At 37.6% G+C, this 23,512-nt stretch overlaps 3 protein-coding genes across 6 annotated transcripts in view; 1 reads left to right on the plus strand and 2 right to left on the minus strand.

Moving 5' to 3' along the window:
- Positions 1 to 137: 137 nt before the first annotated feature.
- stk38l (serine/threonine kinase 38 like) lies at positions 138 to 8,715 on the minus strand. 2 transcript variants are annotated; one of them, XM_082166711.1, is made up of 14 exons: positions 8,499 to 8,715; positions 7,205 to 7,344; positions 7,011 to 7,062; positions 6,607 to 6,729; positions 5,578 to 5,661; positions 5,113 to 5,236; positions 4,796 to 4,950; positions 4,551 to 4,653; positions 3,239 to 3,300; positions 3,050 to 3,167; positions 2,801 to 2,924; positions 2,490 to 2,585; positions 2,231 to 2,322; positions 138 to 1,611 (listed from the first exon to the last, which is right to left on the minus strand). In XM_082166711.1, the coding sequence occupies exons 2-14, from the start codon at positions 7,330 to 7,332 to the stop codon at positions 1,484 to 1,486; spliced, it is 1,389 nt and encodes a 462-aa protein (XP_082022837.1). In that variant the 5' UTR covers positions 7,333 to 7,344; positions 8,499 to 8,715; the 3' UTR covers positions 138 to 1,483. The 2 variants fall into 2 exon arrangements, with proteins under 2 accessions (XP_082022837.1, XP_082022836.1); XM_082166710.1 differs by lacking the exon at positions 8,499 to 8,715 and having other exon boundaries at positions 7,205 to 8,482.
- lrtm2a (leucine-rich repeats and transmembrane domains 2a) overlaps positions 5,587 to 23,512 on the plus strand; it is a 30,538-nt gene continuing 12,612 nt past the window's right edge. Inside the window, exons 1-2 of one of the 3 annotated variants that reach the window (XM_082166714.1) lie at positions 5,587 to 5,711; positions 15,518 to 15,681. The gene's annotated coding sequence lies outside the window, so the exon portion shown is untranslated. Of the gene's footprint in view, positions 5,712 to 15,313; positions 15,682 to 22,761; positions 23,250 to 23,512 lie in introns of those variants that run through there. The other 2 variants (XM_082166713.1, XM_082166712.1) reach the window with 2 other exon arrangements.
- cacna2d4a (calcium channel, voltage-dependent, alpha 2/delta subunit 4a) overlaps positions 9,657 to 23,512 on the minus strand; it is a 37,056-nt gene continuing 23,200 nt past the window's right edge. The window contains exons 25-36 of the mRNA XM_082166709.1: positions 20,111 to 20,172; positions 18,602 to 18,616; positions 18,461 to 18,508; positions 18,252 to 18,314; positions 16,992 to 17,062; positions 16,235 to 16,310; positions 15,873 to 15,925; positions 15,734 to 15,789; positions 15,238 to 15,355; positions 12,226 to 12,342; positions 11,801 to 11,882; positions 9,657 to 11,661 (exon numbers count right to left, since the gene is read on the minus strand). Coding sequence (XP_082022835.1) covers positions 11,566 to 11,661; positions 11,801 to 11,882; positions 12,226 to 12,342; positions 15,238 to 15,355; positions 15,734 to 15,789; positions 15,873 to 15,925; positions 16,235 to 16,310; positions 16,992 to 17,062; positions 18,252 to 18,314; positions 18,461 to 18,508; positions 18,602 to 18,616; positions 20,111 to 20,172 — 857 coding nt within the window. The 3' untranslated portion in view covers positions 9,657 to 11,565. The remainder of the gene's footprint in view (positions 11,662 to 11,800; positions 11,883 to 12,225; positions 12,343 to 15,237; positions 15,356 to 15,733; positions 15,790 to 15,872; positions 15,926 to 16,234; positions 16,311 to 16,991; positions 17,063 to 18,251; positions 18,315 to 18,460; positions 18,509 to 18,601; positions 18,617 to 20,110; positions 20,173 to 23,512) is intronic.

Raw genomic sequence — 23,512 nt, forward strand, 5'->3', positions numbered from 1 at the left:
TTTAAATATAACATATACTCATAATAATAATTTAAAACTAAAGTAAACTTTTGGAGAAGAAAAATCCTGTTGTGTTGTAGTTATAGAAATCACCACTAGAGGGCGATTGACATCCATCGATTTTCAGTCGTGAAGTCTTTCCACATTTTTGACATTTATTTCTTGCTTTTACATTTTTACACCATTCAACAAATAAACATAAGTGAATATATTAAATAATAATAAAAAAAAAACAGCACCAATCTTTTACACGTAAGCTACAGCATTTGCTCTCTCTTCAGTCTTTCTATTAGGCCAGTCATTTGTAGTCATGCACAACAGCAGATGTCAAGACACTAAATATCTTTAACAACTAAGACAGCTAGTAAGAGATGATTAAATTTGGATGAACATATTATTCGAGTGCTGTATGATGTTACTGGCTGAGATGTCTAACTCTGTAAATGATAACGCAAAAACTTACACGACCTTTCTATATCACTAAAACTTGTAATCTTTAATCACAACATACACTGGCAGTTCACTCACCAATTTGTATTCTTTACTGACCATCATGTACTTGTTATTTGGTTAAAGTTTTGTTTATGTTAATTTTGCTGACAATATGCTAAAATCTTCTTGCAAATTAGCAATTACTTTTATCCTTTTAAACCCTGTAGATTTGTAAAACTTGGGAGGGCACGTTCTTATCATGATTGATCTTCCCTTAAAAACCACTGATTGAAGCTACATCTTGCATGAGTTACAACAGAACAAGAAAAATGGTTGCATAGGTGAACAATGCTCACACTCAAACAAAAACTGAATCAATTACATGACTTTGGGTGGATAAAATGTACAGGAACAGGAAGAGGAGGACTGGCTGCTCACTGGCACTGACATAAACCCGTTCAAGTTCATCTCCTCATCAAGTTTCTTCTAGGCAGGTTGCAATCATACAACAAAACAACTGCACAAATACACAACTGTGGGAAATATTCAGCATTAGGTAGTTAACTATATTATACAGTGTATACAGTATGTCTAACAATGTGCATCTCATTTGGGTCTATATAGATTCTCAACTTCCTGGGGGAAAGAAGCTAAAGGGTGACTGAGAGAAATCAACTTTATTGCAGTTTTGTCACCTAAGAGGTTTGAGGTTAAAACATCCTATATTTTCTGAACATAAGGCTTCAGTGATGTATATGCTTCCCTTTTTTTAAATCTGCGACCCTGTTTGATCCAGTGTTGAAGAGCATTTGGACAACCTTTTTGTCTCCTTTTAGCAGAGCAGCAGGACAAGATATTCTCTCCATATGTTTGGCCATATAATTATGCTTCTTTTTTTCATTTTCCTTTTTATCGTCACCAGGGACTCCTCTGAGAACAGGTCTAATGTGTAGCACAAAGCGGCAGTGCATAAGCTTTTCATCTGCAGATATCTGCATTTGAATTGTCATTTACATTCTAATCCTTCTCTCCCAGACCATCTGTTCCAGTTTCACGCCTTGCCCGCCTTCATGTAAGTGGGGATGGTGCCACGCTGTGTCAGTCCCTCAAAGCGTTTGTAGGTGTAGTTGAGGAAAACCCAGTCCTTGGACTTGAAGTCCGGTTCTGTTACATTTGTCACTGAAATGATTGGTGAAGAGGATAGTCAGAACAACCAATAGAGACATGAAATGCATTTATAAAATTAAAGAGCTCTGATTTTAAAGAGCTCAAGCATTTAAAGCGGCAGACAACATAAATGTAGTGTGCACTGACAAACAGAGTGATGTGGATGCTAATAAAATTATCCTTATAGTCGTCTTATTAGAAAAGTAAATGAGCGCTTGAAGTGGGGAAAAAAAAGTGTCGGTACTCTCGAGCACTGGCTGGAAAATGCAAATCATTATAACATTTGAAATATATTTTATACATGAAAATAATGTATACATATTTTAGAGCCAAGCTTATGGTCTTTGAAAATCAGTCAGTTGTTCCGGGAGCATTTGTTGTTCCGTGATGCCATTACTAATCACCCTAACACTGATGCTTTGAACATGTGTATGCTAAAGATTGCGTACCGGCCCACTTTGAGCACTGAACTATATAATATAGTTACTTTATGATTGTTCTGGCTGTGAACAGGTCTTACATTTGTGGAGACGCACATTTTCAATGCCGATTCAAAATAATTTCTACGTTTTTTATTATGTACAGTATGTCTGTAAGTTTGAACTTATTTCCAAAAATGGTTTTAGGGTACCTGGCTGTAGAATATCTGACTCTGGAAAGTCGTCAAAGTTGGATGTATCATCAATGCTCTTGATGTCAATGGAAATAGCAGCAGGTCTCTCTCTGTGAGCAGTGAAACAGTTACATTTTAGTTATCAACTTCAAACAGTGGTTCTCTATGATCGTACGCACAAAAAGCTTGATTACATGAACATTTTGAGTGCTTTTGCCGTTCTAGACGACACTGCGATGACGTAAAGAACACAGAAAAGTGTGTGTTGCAGTTGTACCTGATATGCTCCCAGTCCACGGACTCAAAGAAAAGGTGAGATTTGATTTCATCCACACTTCCTGATCCAACCCTGTTTTCTGCATCTGTGCAATACCTGAAAACATTATCAAACAGTTTTGTCAGATCAAATTTCAAATGATCTCAAGTAATGACAAGCTCATTTTTGAAAGCGGTGGCACTCTTTACTTGAAGGAAACAATCATTTTAACCTCAAAAGTTCAGTGGTGTTTTGTTTTTCGAATTGTACAGTAAATCGATTGCTGCTTTCGCCTATTCGGTTTGTGTAATGGATACGGTAATGTTTCTGACCTAAGGATCAAGTCCTTGGCTCTCTCTGAAATGGGGACTTCTGGGGGGAAAATTAGCGTTTCTCGCCAGTTCATGACCTTCCTGTAGGTTTCCTGTGGCGTCTCGGAACAGAAGGGTGGGTAGCCTGGAACAGGAAAACAGAACAAACACCTGTTTCAGCGCAGGAAAAGGCTACAGTAAAAGGCTTTTACAAAAAGCGATGACTGGCCTGATCTGAACACGTTCACTTAGTGTTTTGAAGTTACTAACCTATCAACATCTCATACATTATCACTCCAAGAGACCACCAGTCACACAGCTTGTTGTAGCCCGTCTGCAAGAAGACCTCAGGGGCGATATAGTCCGGCGTCCCGACGGTTGAATATGCCTGTATATGAGAGGAATGAGCCATTGATACTATCAGGAATTTTCTGTTCTGTAACACAGACACTCTCTTACCAGCTGTCTTCGGTTCTTCTTCCATGTTTCTGCTTTCCGTTTTGAATTCATGTTTTGGAAGGCTAAAGGAGGTTGAAGCAGAGCAAATACAGTTAATTTTTTCTTTAAAAGGGTCATACTACTTATAACATCATGTTTCCATCCAAAGTTTTCTAAATTTAACTTGTGCACAAAATTGGAATATCGCATAAAACATTTGCGAATAAAGCAACGTTCCTCCCTTGTGTTCAAGAGAACAAAACAGCAATTTCCAGGAAAATATAAAGATGGAAGTTGCTGCAATCAGGGAAGCCACTGTGGCTCTTTTTTCCTACATTGTAAATTATTTGAGTCTCAGAGCGCTCAGACAAAACAGAATTAACGCTGTCATGCTAACTTGCGTTTGGATGCCTGGTGTAAAGTCACAAAGAGTTTTTTGTTACACACCGAGGGATTTACTCGGTAAAGGGATTAAACTATTTAGTGCATGTCTTCTTTTCAGAAAAAAACATTTATTTATGCACATTTTTAGAATTTATGCGCATCTTGGCGTTTCCCGAGGTTTTTTTTTATGTGACATCCCAAAATGCGCATAAAAATAGGTGGATGGAAACATGTTATTTTGCTATTTTGTGTCAAAGTCAGACTGGAATGATAAGGGACTCTGTTGGCAATTAGTCTATCCTATTTCTATTACCTCACTATCACTGAGAAGAAAAGCTTTCTGAGTATTGAATAGGCAACATCTATAAATGGTCTTTTTAAACTGAGGAGGAAGTTGCAGTAGTGGTTCTTAACATTTTTAACTCAGTGCCCTCCACTGTGTACAACAGTTTTTGAAGGCCCTATGACTTTTCCAATTGTTTGTGATTTACTGGATAAATATTTGTTTTTAAACATTTTAACTCACAATTTCTACCTAATAAAACATTTTAGAGCTTAATTAGATACATGTATAAAATCCCCATGGAATTAAGATTTTATTAATTTCCTTGACTTTTCCAGGTCTGAAAATTACTTGTATAAAATAAAGCTTCCTCAAATATTTAGGTTTTCCAAGACTGTGGGAATCAAAGACAAAAAAAATTATAAAATAAATTAAAATAAAATAAGAACTATCTAGATATTTACTTGTTTTGTCTTATTTTAAATGATTTTAAGTCACCCCAAGTGAGTCCTGGTTCCCTGCATGCGAACCACTCAGTTGTGGCATGCTTTCATAGTCAAGGTAAATTGATTTCTTATGATATGACTGCTTACATTTGAAGTAAAAGATTAAAAAAAAATTCAGTACCGTTTCTCTGTAATTTGTGTATGTATGTTGGTTACTCACAGAAGTCACTGGGAGGGTTGTGCGTGAGGTTCCGATAAAATTCAGTCCGATGGGCCTTCTTCAAGCCTGTGCAGAGGCCAAAGTCAGACAGCTTGACATGACCCTACAAATCATAAAGACACAGTCTGTTATGAGGTGTTCAGTTTCATAGAGTACAATACCCTTCCAGAAACCCACTCATTTCAGTTTAAGATGTTATTTTGTTTGTGTGTGAGTAAATAAGAGAGATAAAGAGGAATTCCCACCCGGGAGTCAAGCAGCAAGTTGTCAGGTTTGATGTCTCTGTGAATGAAGCCCAGCTGGTGAATAGAGTCAATGGCCAGAACCGTCTCTGCGATATAAAACTGCGTAGCTTCTTCCGATAGTGTGTCTTTCTTCATCAGCAGAGTCATCATATCTCCTGAACACACACTCAAGAGTTACAGCCTCTGGGCAGCTGCTCTAAAAATAGGTCTTTCCACGGTGCTGCTATGAGCAGACTGTTGTTAGTACTTTTCCAGTTCTAAATCTCTCACTGTTACATCAGTAAAGCACATGTGACATGTTGTACATCTGTCCTCACCTCCAGGCAGAAACTCCATGATGAGATACAGATTACGTTTATCTTGAAAGCTGTAGAACATCTTAACTACCCAGGCGCCATCAGCCTCCACCAGGATATCTCTCTCGGCCCGGATATGAGCCACCTGCCGCAGGGAGACATACAGGTAAGGAGAGATATAATCAGTTGATCGGTATGGCAGAGAGGTGACTGTTGGAGATTGCCGAATTAAAGGTGCAATAAGCTATTTTTGAGAAACGTTGTTAAAATTGGATTGGACCGAGCACCAAAACGCACTTGTATCCAATCAGCAGTAAGGGGTGTGTCCAATCGTTAGGGGGGAGGTGCCTGTGTTGCATAGCGTGTTTGTGAATTTGGGGGTGGAGCTGTCAGGATAGGGGTGAGATCCTTTTGGGTAGGTGCGTGTTTGTTTTGGTTTCGCAGAAATCGCTTACTGCAGCTTTGAATGGAATCGATTGTCCATACCTGCTCTTTCTCTAACATGTCTGCTTTCCTGAGGATCTTCATGGCATAAATGTGACCTGTGTCCTTTTTCTGAACCAGGCGCACCTGAACACAACACAACATTTTGGGAGAACCATTGGGATTTTCAATGAAATGTAAGTTTAACTTAGTGATTAAAATCCTTTCTGGGAAAAAAAAGAAAAAACAAAGTCAATGAGGATGAGTACTAAAAAGTTGAGTTAACTGAAACTATTAAAAACATTTTTGTTAATTGAAATAAAGCTGAAATAATATAAATATTAAATGAAAAACTTAAACTAAACAAACATTTTGAAATTTTGCCCTGGCAATTTACTGAAATAAGTTTAAGTACTAAAAACACTGAAATAAAAATAAATAAAAATGTAGAAATATTAAACAAAAATAAGAAAAATAAGAAAATGATAAAAAATTGTGTCAAATTAAAATGAAAACTGAAATAAACTATTTATACTATTAATAAACTATTAATAAACACTAAAATAGTATATATATATATATATATATATATATATATATATATATATATATATATATATATATATAGTACTTAAATAACACTGGTACAAACACACAATGGCTCTGTTTCAAATCCTAAAGAGATGCCTAACTAGACAACATTTTAGGGCATTATAGGTGTGCTCCTAAAAGTAGGGATCAACATTATGATGCCTCATTTTCTAAGGCAGTTTATCATTGTACTTCATGGAAAAGGAAATCCCAGAACGCATTGCACAAGCTCAAATTCAATATGGCGGACAAGTTGAGAGAAAGATTATAACTATACATATATTTCATAGAATACTGAAAAATCCATATAAAACAGGTCTATGTTTAACACCAAACTCTACTGGGCTCAACTGTGAGTCGACTACTTCACATGAAGAGAGCCATTTATAGTATGTGGCTAGCTTATGAAGAACGTTTCATATCAGTCACTTCCATTTCGGCTAAGATGTTGCCTGAGAAAGACGGTACACGTCAAAGTTTGGAACACAGCAATGGACACACCTCTCCAAATGCTCCTCTCCCAATCACTTTGAGGGACTCAAAGTCATCAAGACCAAGGCGGGTCCTTTTGAGACGCAGAAACTCCGTCTCCTTACGAGCGTGCAGAGAGCGCCTCATACTCTTCTACGACAAAAAAACAAAACAGACACTACTCAGCCAAATATATTGAATACTCTTTTGGTCATAGTCATACATTAAATCTATCTGGCGTACTCAAAGCAGGGTAACTAAGCACTAAGCAAACAGTCTGAGTCCTATTCAAACCACTTCGCAGATAAGCAAAACCAGTTTTTTCTTTGTTGACACTTCTGTGATTATTAACTCTGAAGTCATTCAGAATATAACCAGAATAATGTGAGGTAGCTCTACGGTCAGTATAGATAGATTCTCTGAGGGCATCTCACCTCTTCATCAGGTAAACCCTCCTCATCCATCAAATTCTCCAGCTTCTTCTGCCTGAAACGGGGGAGAACAACTGCATTATGACCAGTCACAACAAACTAGATTTATTCTAATCAAATAACACTTGATTGAATTGATACGTTGAGTGATATGGCCGGAGGAAGCAGGTGTAGTGGGTCGCTGTTGCCATGGTTACCTCATCTCCCGCTCCTCATGCTGGGTGAGCAGGGTGCTGTAGAAGTGCTCCAGCGTGAGTTTGGCCACGGTGACTCTCTCACGTGTATGGTTGCTCATGGGGAGGGGCGCTGCCATGCCTCCCGTCATGGCCACGCTGGTCTGTAACAGGAAAATCATTTGCAAAGCAGAGTTCTCGGAATACAAATGAATGCAACCTCCACCAAAAAGCCCTACTTATGAACAAAACACATGTTTGTCTACGAAATATTTTAATAATTACAACAATTGTAAATGGACTCATTGTAAATTATATTATTTTGTAGATCATAATGTAATTATTAATAATGATCATTATCATAATAGTCACAGCCCCACCCACCATGACCAACAATAAACAAATATAGCCAAAATATTCATTTTTGAATATTTTAACAATTTAATTTCGAAAATAAGGGTTATTTAATCTGATTTATATCGCTGATTTGTATCGCAATTACAAAATAACACTGGGGTAAATAAAAATAGAGGCTCGTTCGTCATCGCTACGAGTGGGTTTCTCACATTAGTACGACAACGGAAAAACCCGGAGTGGAGTTCGCAACGAGTGAATTCAGAACTCTTTGTGAGAAAATCCATATTCCAGACCGGCTGTTCAGTCTGTGCGCGTTGTGTGGATACACGCACCACAACTTGATGGCTTGGCTTCTTTTGAACTATTTTCGTTGACAGAAGAATTATAGCAAACAACTGACCAGTTTTTGCCTGAGACGTGAGATATTCGATATTAATTGCTTGTTTATGAAACTGTATTTTAAGCAATATCACGCAAACAAAAGTGTTGTTGTTCTAAAGCTCAAATAATTGCTGCCTCGTGCCTAAAAACCGTTCGGGACTGAGGAGGACGTTACTGCACCTGCTCATGCTGCGGTCACTGCTGTTTAAATGAATACGGGCCAATTGTGGGGTAAACGAAAACTTGATTTGAGCGCGAGCGGCCTCGCGTCTGCGTGCGTGACCTTGCGAACGTGACATGCAGTTTGACAGGTTGATAAAACATACATTGACTCGGATGCACCACACAGATGGCCGTATTCAATGAAGACTGCATTTATCAATATACCGTGTCTATCAAAAACACACAACATCGTAATGGACAGGTGATATATAACAAAAAAAGCATTGCGATTATCACACATCTGCTTCTGTATTATGTATTATGAGCATCAGTCTGCATAAAGCTGACGATTTAGAACAACAGCACCACCAGTCCACCACTCTGATTTATTTCCACCATCATATTTGTAAATTCTCACCTCCCCGTCCTCCTCCAGATTAGACAGTTTGCCGGACACCCGGGGATCAAAAATAAGGATAAAATAAAGCGAACCGAATGGCCGTCCGTTGACAGGGCAAAGCAGAGTCGCTCAGTGATCGCTCATGTTTATTCTCTATTATTCAGGCTGATGTTTGTTGAGCTGCTGCGGCGGAGCTGCGCTGACTCTGATGATCATGATCCTCCTCCCCGCACGCGCTCACGCTGACAAATCAAGAGTCCCTGACGGCCCATGACAATTTTCCAAAATAAAAGTCGACAAGAAAGACGATAGTACAATAGAATAATGGACAATTATAGAAATTGACAAAATAGCCAATGCAAAGCAGAATTGTCAGCATCATTACTCCAGTCTTCAGGATCCTTCAGAAATCATTATTATAAATGTTGGAAACTGTTGTGCTGCTATTTTATAATAATAAAATATCATTTACATTTTTATTTAATAAAAAAAAAAAATTGAACTTTTTTCATGATTCTTTGATGAATAAAAAGTTGAAAAAGAACAGCATTTATTTAAAATAGAAATCTTTTGTAACAATTATGCTACCGTTCAAAAGTTTGGGATCAGTACTTTTTTTTTCTTTTCTTTTTTTTGAAAGAAATGAATACTTTTATTCAGCAAGGATGTGATAAATTGATCAAAAGTGACACTAAAGATTTATATTCTATTTCTATTTTGAATAAATGCTTTTCATCAATGAATCCTGAAAAAAGTATTACAGGTTCTAAAAAATATTAAGCAACTGTACAACTGTTTACAACATTGGTAATTAATCAGCATATTAGAATGATTATTTCTGGAGGATCATGTGACACTGAAGAAATGATGCTGAAAATTCTGTTTTTCATCACAGGAATAAATTATATTTGAAAGTATATTAAAATAGAAAACCATTATTTTAAATTGTAAATAGTAAAGACATATTTTATGCACACCAAGGTTGCATTTATTTAGTGAAAAATACAGAACAAACAGTATTATTGTAAAATATGATTGAAAACGAATAGTGATTCTAATATGCTGAATTGGTGCTCAAGAATCATTTCTTATTACTCTCAATATTAAGAAAATGTGATGCATTACCATTCAAAAGTTTAGAATATAGACAGCAGACTGCTGGTGTTCATCTTTTAACTCAAAAACATTTCAAAATTAAGTTTTGGGTGTACAATAAGATACATGGGATTCCTGAAATGCAATATTCACAATTAACAGTTAAATTTGAAAAAACAACCCACATACACACTTTAAAAAATATATATTTCTTGTTCATTTATACTTGAGCGAAAACACTCACTAAAAGATTTTTAATGTAAGAAAGTAAACATGACACATATTTGTAATTTAATCTGACTGAGGTTTATAATGATCAATAATGACGATAAAGCTCTGTTGAATTAAAGCTACAATATGTAATTTTTTTCGCCGCTATGGGTCACTAACCTCTTACAATAACAAAGGCGTAGGTTGATGACGCATAAGCGGAATTATGGAACTTGCCGTCATGCTGATGGATCCATAAACATCCATAATAATGTTTATGGATGAGTGAATACATTGATGTTTTTAACATGACTGTGGAATAAAGCAGGGCACGATTGCTAATGAGAGACAGGTATCAGCGCCACACGCGAGTCCCGCGGATATAAAGAAATAAGGACATTTCATTCTACCGAACTACTCGTAAGTGCTGAATTACTACTCGCACAGGTCAGTTTATTAGATGATGAAACTTGTGAGGTAACGCAGCGCTGTTTCACTTGGTCTTACGTTACACTATCACACTAAACTGCATTTGAGAGTGTTGAAAGTTATGTTGTATGTGTTCGTTTGTTGGCTATACGAGACGCGCAGTAAGCTAGATCAACATTAGAATAACATACTGATCATATTCTAACACTTCATCATGTGTCGAGCTATATAACATTGATTAGTTTTATGTACATTTTCTCACCTGTCTAATAAAGTATGCAAGAGCGGCGTCTCTGTCAAGGCGAAGTTTGTCGCTGACGGGGACGCATCTCGAAAATGCCACGCCGATAGTTCCTCCTTTTAGTTCTCCTTTTGTCCCAAAGTCTGCTTGCCATGGTCCATAATGTTTGAACGAAACAACAACAGCGTGCCACTAAACATTACGCAGTTGTCCACATCTGTCACCATGGTTACTAAGGCAGTACAAGGGGAAACCAGGGATAACGCGGATATTACGTCATTGACAGGCGACAAGTGACAAGGGACGGGCACTATTTACATTTTTTGAATTTCAAAGAATTTTCAAATTCTTGGACACATTTAGGATAATGTAAGTACATAATTGAAAGAAATATATAACACTGTGCAAGTGGTTTTTGGATATTTTGATTCAAAATTCTTACATATTGTATCTTTAATAATGCATAGTTATTGTAATTGACACATTGTGCAAGTTGCAGAACAGACAACCAAAAAACAAAGGTTTAAATACAACACATCTTCCTGAAACATCCTCTGAGAGACATTTTCATATAATGTATTAGTCCTCTGGTGACAAAGACAGCTGTGAAAAGCAATGTTTAATATTCTTGTTTTCTCTCTCTCTCTCTCTCTCTCTCTCTCTCTCTCTCTCACACACACACACACACACACACACACACACACACACACACACACACACACACACACACACACACACACACACACACACACAATGTGCACTTTTCTCCTGCTTCATTTAAGCTAGAGAGACAGTCACTCACAGTCAGCTACTGGCCACAAATTCCCTTCTCTAATGTCATAGTTCAATGAAGCTTGGCTTCTGTTCATCCTTGTGTGGGTCTCATTTTGGTCCAGACAAAGACATAAAATCCCAGCACTGTTTAAAAAAAATCCACAAATTTGTCAAATATAATGAGTAAGGCTACATACAGTACACTTGATATTAAAGACTTTTCACTGTAGAAAAATGGTGTGTTCTAGTTTAAACTCATATTATTGCTAATTGAAACATGCTGTGTTGAGTGTGTGCACTATGGGTGACTCTCTTGGGCATTTAACAGGCCCTCTGTCATCGATGGATGAGTGCAGACACTGATAAACAGGCTAGAAACAGCATGATGGACAGGCTGATTGCCACAGCCCCTCCGCAGTCCTTGGCATTTTCCTAAAACAGACAAGATACACAGAATATGTATCAGAGATTTCTTAATATCTGAAAATCTTATTTTGTAGGTAGACAGATTGTAATCAGAAGGCAGCCTTGCAATGCATGTCTGAGAGCTGTCTAGTATGTGAGTGTTTACTTGAGGGTGATAAGCATGACAAGACTCAGGCCTTCTTCGTATCTTCTGAGATCTCATGCGGTCACATTTGACTGAGGCATTGTGTGCTCAGCGGTTAAGAAAAAAATGAAGAAAAAGCAAGAATAAAAACAAAGCATCGTTATAGCAGATCCCAATTCATTTCACAAATATATACTGTATATATATTAAAATAGAATATACTTTGTTATACAGTTGGTTGCTTGTTTATAAAATGTATAAAGATATGTTTGAACATAAATTTTATCTGATTTACTTAAAGGTGCACCCAGAAATTTGAGTGAAATCTAATGAAGTAAATTTACTGTTTGCACCTTTAAGTGACTAAACTGATCTCATTCAAAACTGTGATTCATCTCCTCAGTGTGTGGTCTGGGGAGCCTGATTTAGCTGGGGTTTTAAGGATATATTTGACCTCTTTGGGCTCCATGGTGATGGGTGCGTACTGCCGAGAACAGTCACAATCTGCCTGAATCACCACCAACAGCAAGTTACTGTCTGGAATCTGATTAATTACAAACACCCTGCGTGCAATAAAAGAAACAGAGAGATCAAGTCTAGTTAATGGCATTCTTATTGAAGAACAACTTTATTAATCCAGAGCATTTCAATAACCACAAAATGTAGATATAAATTACATGAGCCGCTATCAAAATAAAAGTCTCGATGACCTAGGGAGGTGTCACGATTTCCCTGTTTCTTGTATTTGTTTTGATATCCTTTTGTCTTGTCTTGTTGAACATAAGGTTCAGGTCCTGTATATTTATTTCTCGTTTCCCTTGTCTCCATTGTTATCTTGTTAGTTTGCCCTTGTTTGTTACAATGTCAACTAATCACCTGCACCTGTCTATCATTACTACTTTGTCATTAAGGGGCCAATTACAGGACACCATATTCAACTAAAAAAGTAAAAACTTTTTATGCATTTTGGCCATTCATTTATATGACAGCAGCGTTTTGCGGGACTGAAAACTTTTGAAAACTGGTTTTAAAGAGCAAGAAAACGATACCATGATTATCAAGGGTATGTTTACACGACAACGATACGCTTAAAACGGTGAAATGACTAAAACAACTAAAAACGCTGTATTCTGCTGCCAGGCCATTAGATGGCGATTAAATACTATAGATTGAACACGTAACACATGATGTTATCGTCTTCAGAAATTTGCGTTTTTGTAGTTTATACTTAGGGGCTGTTTACACGACACCGTTTTCAACTAAAAAGTAACACTTTTTATGCGTTTTGGCCATTCGTTTACATGACAACAGCGTTTTGGGTGCCTGAAAACGCAAAGTTTTGAAAATGGGTTTCAAAGTGCAAGTGTACAGTTCACACTTGCACTTTGAAACCCATTTTCAAAACTTCGCGTTTTCAGGCACCCAAAACGCTGTTGTCATGTAAACGAATGGCCAAAACGCATAAAAAGTGTTACTTTTTAGTTGAAAACGGTGTCGTGTAAACAGCCCCTAAGTATAAACTACAAAAACGCAAATTTGTGAAAACGGTGACGTCATGCGCATGTGTACACCAACTACTGGCCTGGGAGCATAACACAGCGTTTTAAGTCATTTTCGCAGATCCGTGTGAACGGGGATCATTTTGACAATGGTGTCGTCTGTACGTGAAAAACGCACAGGAAAAACGTTTCCGTCCTAAATGTGATTTCATGGTTCATCCGCGTCAAGCGTCTTGAATCTGGAAGCCAGTACGTGACAGGAGTAACATAGCAACTTTCCGCTAGAATCAGTATCGCATTGTACATTTACCAAACATAAATAAGGTAATTTGTATTACTTCATTATAATGTTTCTAAAATATTTGATATTGCTAGTTGTGCTATCAGTGCCAAAAGAAAAACACACTACGCACGAAAATGACCTGAAGTGAAATCACCTTAACATAGTTGTATAATTAGAAGAACACAAGTAAACTGAGAACTGTATACATTTAAATAAATATATGCATGTACCATATTCACTTTTTCAAGCACTATGAAAAAAGATGTGGACTATAATACTCCTAGCCATTATTAGTTCAAGGGTTCAAGGTCCAAGGGTAACTTTATTATCCCCGAGGGGCAATTTAGATTGCAGCCAGCAGTAAAAGTATAACAATCAAACAACAACAATCAAACAACAACAATGAACATAACCACCAAAGAACATAATTTAAATTTGAATTTACAGAGTATTGTTAACAATGGTGATGGTAGTCGGGATAAATGACCTTTTTAATCTGTTTGTTCTGCATCGCGGCAAACTGTATCTGCGCCCGGATGGCAGCAGCATAAATTCATCCCACAAGGGATGACTATGGTCAGCCAGAATGGCTCTCGCTCTCTTCAGGGATCTGACCTTATACAGGTCATGTAGGTCATTTAAGGGTGTGCCAACAATTTTGCTGCATACCTTTACGATACCTTGCATGCGATTTTTCTGTTTAATAGACAGTGACCCGTGCCAACAGATAAAAGAAAAAGTGAGAACTGATTCAATAAAACAGGAATAAAACCTTTCCATAAAAACAGTGTCAACATTAAAACTGCGAAGTAGTATTTCAAGACACAAGAGACAAATATAGTTAGTAAGTAAACTATTCTGGAAATAGAGCAATATGCTTTAAAACGGTTATTTTCTTTCATATTTTTTACATATCCCAGGGGCGATTCTAGTATTTTAAGTAAAAAAAAAAAAAAAAAAAAAAAAACTGGGCTAATCCCCCAGTAAGGGAATGGTTAATAATAATAATAATAATATATAATAATATATATATACACACACACACACACATATTAGTTTGTGTACTAGAGTAGGCACGAACAATACAGTAGGTTCTACACTACCTATCAAATCTACCCTGAATATTGATTTAATTTCAAAACATTTGAACTAACCAGCTAATATTCATTAATATTCATTAAGAATATAGAAACAAACCTTATATTACTGTAATTGTCTAGATTGGCAATATGCTTAATCTGGCCTATATTAAATCATTACTTTTTAGTTGTACTGTAACCTTATTTTCCTCCTATTATACTGTATATAATTTGTCACTAGAGGGCGTCAAATAGAGAGGAAGGCAGAAGCTGACTGAGAGCATTGGACTTTGTCTCTTGTGTCTTGAAATTGTGACTTTATAATTCCACACTTACAACTTATTTTTTATATATATAAAATATACTGTTAAATATACTGAGCACAGAATATACTGTATTTCAAACGTATGGTTGATAACTACAGTATGTATTTAGAAATCAAAGAACAACTTAAGGCTCTCGTAATTACCATTTTACGTTTTGCAAATGCGACTTGAATTATATTCATACAAAAATATATGTATATTTTAATGTATGAATAACAAGAAATTGCATTGCAATACCATCTTTGGTCAAATGATCTATGCGAGTTCTTACTTTTGACATCTCCCACACTTGATCAGGCTGTTGGTTTCTTTGATTGACGGCTCGTAGACGAAGCTGGGATACTCAGTGTCACATGGCTGCAGAATGCCCCCCTTTGACTTCTTACCAGCTACAAAGCAAACCCATGGATTAAAGAATGCAATGTCCTTTGCTTTTATCCTCAAATAACATCAGCTATAGGATACTTTCATTATAAAATAACTTTTGATCATGAATAACAACATGAAAGCCATGACCAAATCTTTCTCTGCTCTCTCTTTTTCACACACAGCACAAGCAATATCACACACACTGATGGGAACGGCACTTACCTGAATGGAATAAGGCTTTGGCTGTGACACATCAAGATGAAGGAAGGTTACAGAATTAAAGAAATAAAAGGGCAAACGATGAAGATGAAGATGAAGGAAGACAGAGGAACGGCCATACAAACAGGTGAGTAACACAAATGAATGCAGTATTTATATGTAGTTTACTTTACACATACCCTCCACAAAGTGATCGGAATGCCATAGACCGTAGATGTTGAAGTCCAGTAAAAACCTGGCGGAGAAAAAACGCCTGATTTTACAAGCGATGAACTGAGTCACTGATGTCGTAAAGAGCAGAAAAACCGTCACACTTACAGCAAGAAGTTCGATAGGAACCATTTCAGTGCTGCCAGGAGATTATAAAAGGGCTGAGAGAAGAAAGAAAAGCAGAACGAGGGGGAAAAGAGAATAAAAGAATCAAGATGGCATCCTTTCATTTCAGTTACACTGAGAATTTCTGTGCAAGAGCTCATGACACATCTCTCGTCCATCTTTGTGATCATGGTGTGAAGGCCAAGTCTTTTTTTCTAGATCAGCCCTGACCTGTGACCTCCACTCATAAAGTCATACCACAATGGATTGCAAGAGCAGCAATGTAATGTATTACATGTAACACTGATAGCATCTGACTGTTGTGTTCTGGTAGACGTTATTAAAACAGACAGCAGAATGCTTACACTTAGCAGGGGTCGAGCGCCGCTAGCAGAGTGAGTATTCGCCTTACACATGCCCTGATAGTCATATAGTAACACTCTGTGGAAAACACACACACACACACACACCTTAATGCATTACATCACATTTACATTAAATGCACATTTTAAAAATAATGTTTTTTTTATGTTTATGATCTTTACACTAGGAAAAATGGTTCACTGAAAGGTTCTTTCAATTAACCATTTTTCCTAGTGTGAAGATCATAAACATAAAAAAAAAACCTTGTTCCACTATAAAGAGCTTGTAAGGTTGCAATTGTAAGGTTCCACGAATGTTATAAGTTCTTCATTGAACCATTAGCCACTTTTCCATCGCTGGCTTGGTAGCGCAAGAATTTGCATGATATGACACGTAAATAGTGACCGTGTTAGAGAGGATGATCAGATATTTATTTTAATTTTATTATTACCTTATAATGTGCTTGGCCAGCTACTGGAAACTGGCAGCCAGGCAACAGGAAAGTGAGTGGCGACGTCACTACACGCACAGCTCTACCAGTATCATGGTTTCCACAAAAAATATTAAGCAGCACAACTGTTTTCAACATTGATAATAAATGAAGAATTCTTTCTTAGAATTCCAGTTTGTAATCCTGTCTTGCTGAACCAATCTCAAGTGGAAATATAACTGGAACCGTTCCTTACTGTTCTTAGAACCGTTCGGCCCGACGGTGGAAAAGCGGCTAAGTGTTTCGTAGCAAAAAAAAAGTTATCTAACCTTTTAAAAATGCCCATTCTCAAGAGCTGTGACATTACCGACCCATCGATTTCCCCCAGAAACCTGCCAACCTACAGATACAGAGAATAGAGAGACATAGAGAGACTTCAAGACATTGTTATTTATTATTTATCCCACCAGGATCTCTTTCTCGTTCACGATAGGAACAATGACAGTTCAGAATGAATGCGTCTGTATTAGCTTTAACGCCGCATACATCTTGACTTAACTGTTTGATAAAGCGCTGAAATCAAATTTTAAACGTCATTTGGGCCCTGTAAGGCTGCAGCCCAACATCAGAGTCAGCGTTTACCGCACCAGCACGCTGAATTATTCAGATAACCTCTGTTATCCCTCCCCTTCTCTATATTTACCCTGATGATGCACTGTTCTCCCTCTCTCTCTCTCTCTCTCTCTCTCTCTCTCTCTCTCTCTCATAGGATCTCTACTAATGATGGAAAACACCTCATGCATTTATTTATTTATTTATCCATTTCCACAGTCACTTTCCTATGCTGAGTCAGTGGTAAACAGAGCTTTTTTTAATCTGTGTTATTCACAGCACAATGTCCTTATTTTAGAACCGTTTTATTTCATGACTTCATTGTTTTAGGTTTTTTTACTGTGACCTGCTTTCAATGGAACCATTTAAACGGCAAAATATTTTTTTACTGCGTGTCATTTCCCCATCTTTGTAACAATTATGTTCAGTTTGGTTTTGTTGTCACTGTCTTCCGTTCCTGTATATTTGTGAACCAGAACATGATAATCTTAACCTAAATTTCCAGTGATTTACACTACAACACACACACACACGCACACGCACACGCACACGCGCACACACACACACACACACACACACACACACACACACACACACACACACACACACACACACACACACACACACACACACACACACACACACACACACACACACACTAAGAGGCCTTTAATATCATCTATATTTTTCCATGTTGTTGAAAAAAAATTAAATTATATATATAATCCTTATAACCGTTCATGTAAAAAGTTCTTAAATGTAATAGCATGTAAATAGTAGTCAGTATTGAACAGGTCTGGCTTCATTCTGGTGTGTACCGGACACTTTTCACAGTCCAAACACTTAACAGTGGATAATATTCAGTGTTAATATTCAGTTTCACTCGGAAATGCCTATTTTTGCATCATTACAGATGTTTAGTGGGTTGCAAATGGCATTTTGTGTTGACCTTATCCTGTCACTTTAAGTGCTCTTACATCAGTCCTGTCCTTAGAGATGATGATGAAGCCATTACTGTCAATGACGTAGCAGTTGACGTCCTGTAAACACAAAAAAGAAAAAGCATTTTGTCACATTGAATTAGTTTGATGGAGGACTGGTGATACATATTTTCACCGATATGTCCACAAATGCTCTAGATACCGACCACTTATGCATTATAAATACAACATTGTATAATACTCACGGCATTATCAGTACAGCTTAGAGGACAAACCCCTTCTACACCAGAACACTGTGATAAACAGACATTGACAAAGACAGAGAAACTGAGCATTACGTTTTGCATAGTATCGTGTAAATTCTATTGTTTGTATTGAGTACATACATCTGTGTCGTTCGCCTGGTGTCCATCCAGATAATATGCAGCAGTAGTGAAAAAAACAAGAAAAAAAAAAATGTTCATGACTAATAGCTTCAAACTCAACTCTTGCTTATAACACTGCTGTCCTGCCTCTGAGCCATCACATGATCTGTGCAGGTCCTGTGTGCGTTTACTCTAGCCATGTATCAGATGAAAATAGGGACAGGAAAACAATCCTCTCATAAGGACCTGTGAATATGTACTACAGCTACTGTTAAAGATCCATAGATCATATCTCAATGTAATTTTGATTAATCCGTATCTAATTGATCTTATCTCAATTGAAGCATTTGAGTGGCCTACTGAGAGACCATTGTTTTCCTGTAAAACATACATTTACTTAATAATGACATTAAGAGTTTTCGGATCAATATATTTTTAATATACACTACTGTTGAAAGAAATTAATACTTTTTTTCAACATGGATTATGTATCATGATTTCAACAAAAATATTAAGCAGCACATTGTATTTAACATTGATAATGAATTAATCAGTTAAAAAAAATGCAGCTTTGTCATCACATAAATAAATTCCTGTTATTTCAAAATGTTTTAATTGTAATCATATTTCACAATATTTATTTTTGATCAAATATGCAGCCCTGGTAAGAGAAAAAAAATCGTACTGACCCCAAACTTTTGAATAATTGTATATTTTCTCATAATATTTGATCTTTAAAATTAAACTTTGCTTCGCAAGTAAATTTATCTTGCTTTAAGGATGATGCACGTGTGCTCTTGTGACAAACTGAGCTTGTGTTTGTGTCTCATGTACAGTAAAATAACCTTGCACAATTTACACACAGACATGCCGGTCTCTTTCTAACAGCATGCATATTTCTTCTTTCAGTGTGTCATGTTCTGCACTGTTGTTAATCATTATGGATTCTGCACTGTTATTGATCCTTTAAGATTTGCTTAATGGATTTGCATTTGAACATTTCAAACATTTAACAGTAAGAATAATCACTGTGGTGGCATTAGTTAATATTGCAGTCAGGAGTGAACACAGACTCAGTGGTAATGTGCCAGCTGAGGTGGAAGAGCGTTCAGGCATTGAAAATCCCAGGGGTACCAGAAAAAAGGGAGAGTGTGCTCCCTGAGGAGAATGTAGAGAGTGATATCACCTCCTCTCCTTATTCTTTTCTAATGCCTCCTGGACCTCTCTCAACACGTAACATCTTCTGTTTGTATTATAAATATCAAACAAAAGCCTGTGCTAGGAGTGTCACCACTAACATTATTATGTTTGTTTTCACTTCCCATAAAATGCACAATGTTTAAACAGATAAGACCCATCCGGGCAGTATCGCACACATGCTGGTGTACATATCCTTGTGGAGAGAGACATCCTGTTGACATTTGTTATATAATATAAAAAATATATATAATTTATATATAAAAAAAAAAATAATAATAAATATATATATATATATAATTGTATAATTGCAGTATATATTAGTTTTAGTACCTGAGTGGCTACGGACCAAAGCCTTTTTTCCAACATCTCAAGAGACATCTGTACACCTATGGCTATGCAGGAAAGAAACACAGACAAAAAGATAAGAAAATTGTTTTCGTATTCTAATATTATAACATCTCAAATGAAATGCAAAAAATAAAAAATATGTTTGTAGAAACGCTTAAAATGACTGAGACTGAGGTTTTTTTTTGTCCCCCCTTTTTTTTTTTGCTGAAGACCCAATTCTGTTCGACTTGCAAATATATAATCCCAGCATGCATCAGTGGGTGTCCATGCACTCTCACAAGCTTAAAAATGCAAAATGTGCTGATATCCCATGCCTCGGTTCTGATACCTCATTTATTAAACCTGCTATCTCCCTCAAACCTGATACCTCATCAGTTTACTACCCATTACCTCATATATCAAACCTGATACCTAATAACTCAATCTGTACATCCACTTCCCCCATAAACTGCTGCATTTTACAGAACAAGGTTTTGTTGTTTAATGGCCCTGTGTAATTAGTAGGACAGTTAGAATTTACAGTGAGCTGACGGGTCTGATTAAACTGCAGTAAATTGTTCGTTTGAGTGAAAATCTTTTTTAACTTCAATGAGAGAGAGAGAGAGAGAGAGAGAGAGAGAGAGAGAGAGAGAGAGAGAGAGAGAGAGAGAGAGAGAAGCATCTATCATAAAGAAGCTAATTAATAGAGTGGCAGAGAGTGGAAGGCAGTGTTGGTAATAGCTGCTCGGGGCAGGGAAGATGGCTAGTGGAGGGCAGACAATCTCTTGAATGAGTAGATGTGTATTATAAAGCTCTAGACCTAGCAGACATACTGTAATAATACTGGAAGATTACAGTCACCATGTCTCCTCCAGCATCCTAAAGATTTGGACAACCCTGCAATGAAGATTACCCAAAATAGTGACGAGCGAGCTCGCAGACGGTTCTCAGCACAGTTAGAAGTGTGAATGACGGAAGACATGTGACTCCAGCAGAGCAGATAATTCAGTAAATACCCAGTTTTTCTGAGCTTCCGTCATTCTCTTTTCCACACAAACATCCCACACACAAAAACAAACACAATGATGTGATACAGCATGAAACCTCAACCAAAAGCTTAGAGCCATATGGCAATCAGTCCTACTTAAAATAAACAGATTTTACAACTTGATGGGTAAAGACAGAGAGAAAGAGAGAATGTGTCAAATGGATGTGGCACTTTTCATGAATAGGCTACACCATCAGATCTTGAAACTCTCCAAAAATAGATTCTTGCTCCCTTGTTATGGATGGATGGATGGAGGGAAGGATGGTAGGATCCAATTACATGTTGCTATTTCAAGTAGGCTGTAAAACAAAACCTTGTTAATTAATTAAGAATGAGATTCTTCTGGTCATAATAAGCTTAATGTTGATAGAAATATGCTGAGTGTGTGTGAGTACACTGTACTTCATGTGTAGTTTTAACTAGCTCACTGATCTGTGCAGTAGATTCTGCTATATGGTTTCATGCTTAGCTTAATATGCATTCCAAATTCTAAATGATATTCTAAATTATGCTAATGTAGTTAATATCTATTTGAATCTGACAGGACTGAACTGCAGTGTGTGTGTGTGTGCGATGGCAAACAGAGCAGCAGGGTCTTTACATGGCAGATTATCACGAAGAGCATACGCTAACAGTGAGTCAAAAAAACACCCTCTCAATTCCCCCACCTCTCTCTCTCTCTCTCTCTCTCTCTGTTGCTTAGGTAACATGATGTCAGCACAGCCCCTATCGACACCTTGAAGACTCACCACCCAAATATGACACTGTCCTCAACGTGAGCAGCACACAGTATGTACACACCCACATACACTCTTCATAACATAGAGGGCTTCTGATAAGGGCATGGTAAGGATTTAATGGAGCTGTAGTGCTTTTTCTTGTCAATGTCTGGCATGTGAAAGCATGTGGGCGGCACTGAGGTCCTTCTGAAGTACACGGTGCGTTGCAACAGCCCACAACATACAGGAGGTAAACGCTTCTGATGTCGCAGAATGCTTTTCCTCTTATAAATAGCTTTTTTTTGAGGTGCTGTTGCTGCAGCGTGGCCTGTATGCCTTTATGCATTATTCAGCACACCAGGCAATTGCAGAAATGTTTGTTTACATGGGTGACATTTGGTCCAGTTTGTCCACGTGAACAATGCTGAGTACATGTATGATTATATTCCTGTGCTGTTGCATGATGTCAGCACTCTGACATCACAGGGTGTAAGATGCATCACTATTGGTGATGGCAACATGTGACTGGATCCATCCATCCATAACAAGGGAGCAATAATAAGGCGAATAAATAGATTCACATGCATCCATTAAAAGCAGCAGTGTTGCATCTATCTATCTATCTATCTAGAGAAAGAATCAGCTGTCTTCTCTACCCCTCCTCACTCCCCTCATCCCTCACTAATGTTACTATCTTTGACAAGGCTGGCACACGCTTACACTGCACGCCTCACCACATGCACATATGGAGAACGCAACACACAAACACACACACACTTACTCACACAGACACACATGCGCATCAAAGGCTAGCCTGAGGACAGTATGCGCTTAAGAGACAACCTCCTGACACACACACACACACACACACACACACACACACACACACACACACACACACACACACACAAGTGCATTCTGTGGACTCAATATACCAACACAGAGGCGAGCCGATCTACTGGAAACCACAGAGAATTGAAAGACTGGAGCACGCCTCCTCCTCCCCTCTCTCTCTCTTTCTCACTCACTCACTCACTCACTCTCTCTCTCTCTCTCTCTCTCTCTCTCTCTCTCTCTCTCTCTTTCTGTCCTCCTCTCTCTGAGCATTACAACAAGGCATTGCGCAGGATTTAACTCCCCTCCTTCATCTCCCTCTTCTTTATTTTAATCGTTTTTCCTTCCTTCCTCCAATCCATCTCTCCTTCTGTGGCAGCCGTTGCTCTTGGCAGCGGAAGGATATTTTCATTTCCATATTGGAGCGTTACGAGAGCTGCTATTCGCTAATTTCTCCCACAACCGTGTGTGTGTGTGTGAGAGAGAGAGAGAGAGTGTGTGAGCTTGAGGGGGACGCCGAGAAGGACAGCATCTAAAGACGGTGAGTGAAACACTGTTAACCTATAACACACATATACAAGCACACATTACAATTTGCCTTAATTATGATTACGATGTCTATGCATGATGTTTGCCGAGGGATGTTTTTTTTTTTAGACAGACACATTCGCCTGTTGTTTTGGGTTACAGAGCATGTGATGCCCAGTTTTTTATTTGGACTCAAAGGAAATGTAAAGATGTGTGTGTGACCACAGGTGATGTTCTGGAATGCTGCTTTTGAGTGTATTTGAGCATGTTGGAGTG

Source organism: Leuciscus leuciscus (genome assembly GCF_965113295.1).
Source record: "Leuciscus leuciscus genome assembly, chromosome: 4".
In the NCBI taxonomy this organism is placed as follows: domain Eukaryota; kingdom Metazoa; phylum Chordata; class Actinopteri; order Cypriniformes; family Leuciscidae; genus Leuciscus; species Leuciscus leuciscus.

Bases quoted from the DNA above. Each gene is read 5' to 3' on its own strand.
- stk38l (XM_082166710.1), bottom strand. From the start codon at position 7,362: ATGATTTTCCTGTTACAGACCAGCGTGGCCATGACGGGAGGCATGGCA. The intron at 7,063-7,204 runs GTAACCATGGCA...CCCCCGTTTCAG, and splicing joins CATGAGGAGCGGGAGATGAG to GCAGAAGAAGCTGGAGAATT. The intron at 3,168-3,238 runs GTAAGAGAGTGT...TCTCATATACAG, and splicing joins AGAAGAACCGAAGACAGCTG to GCATATTCAACCGTCGGGAC.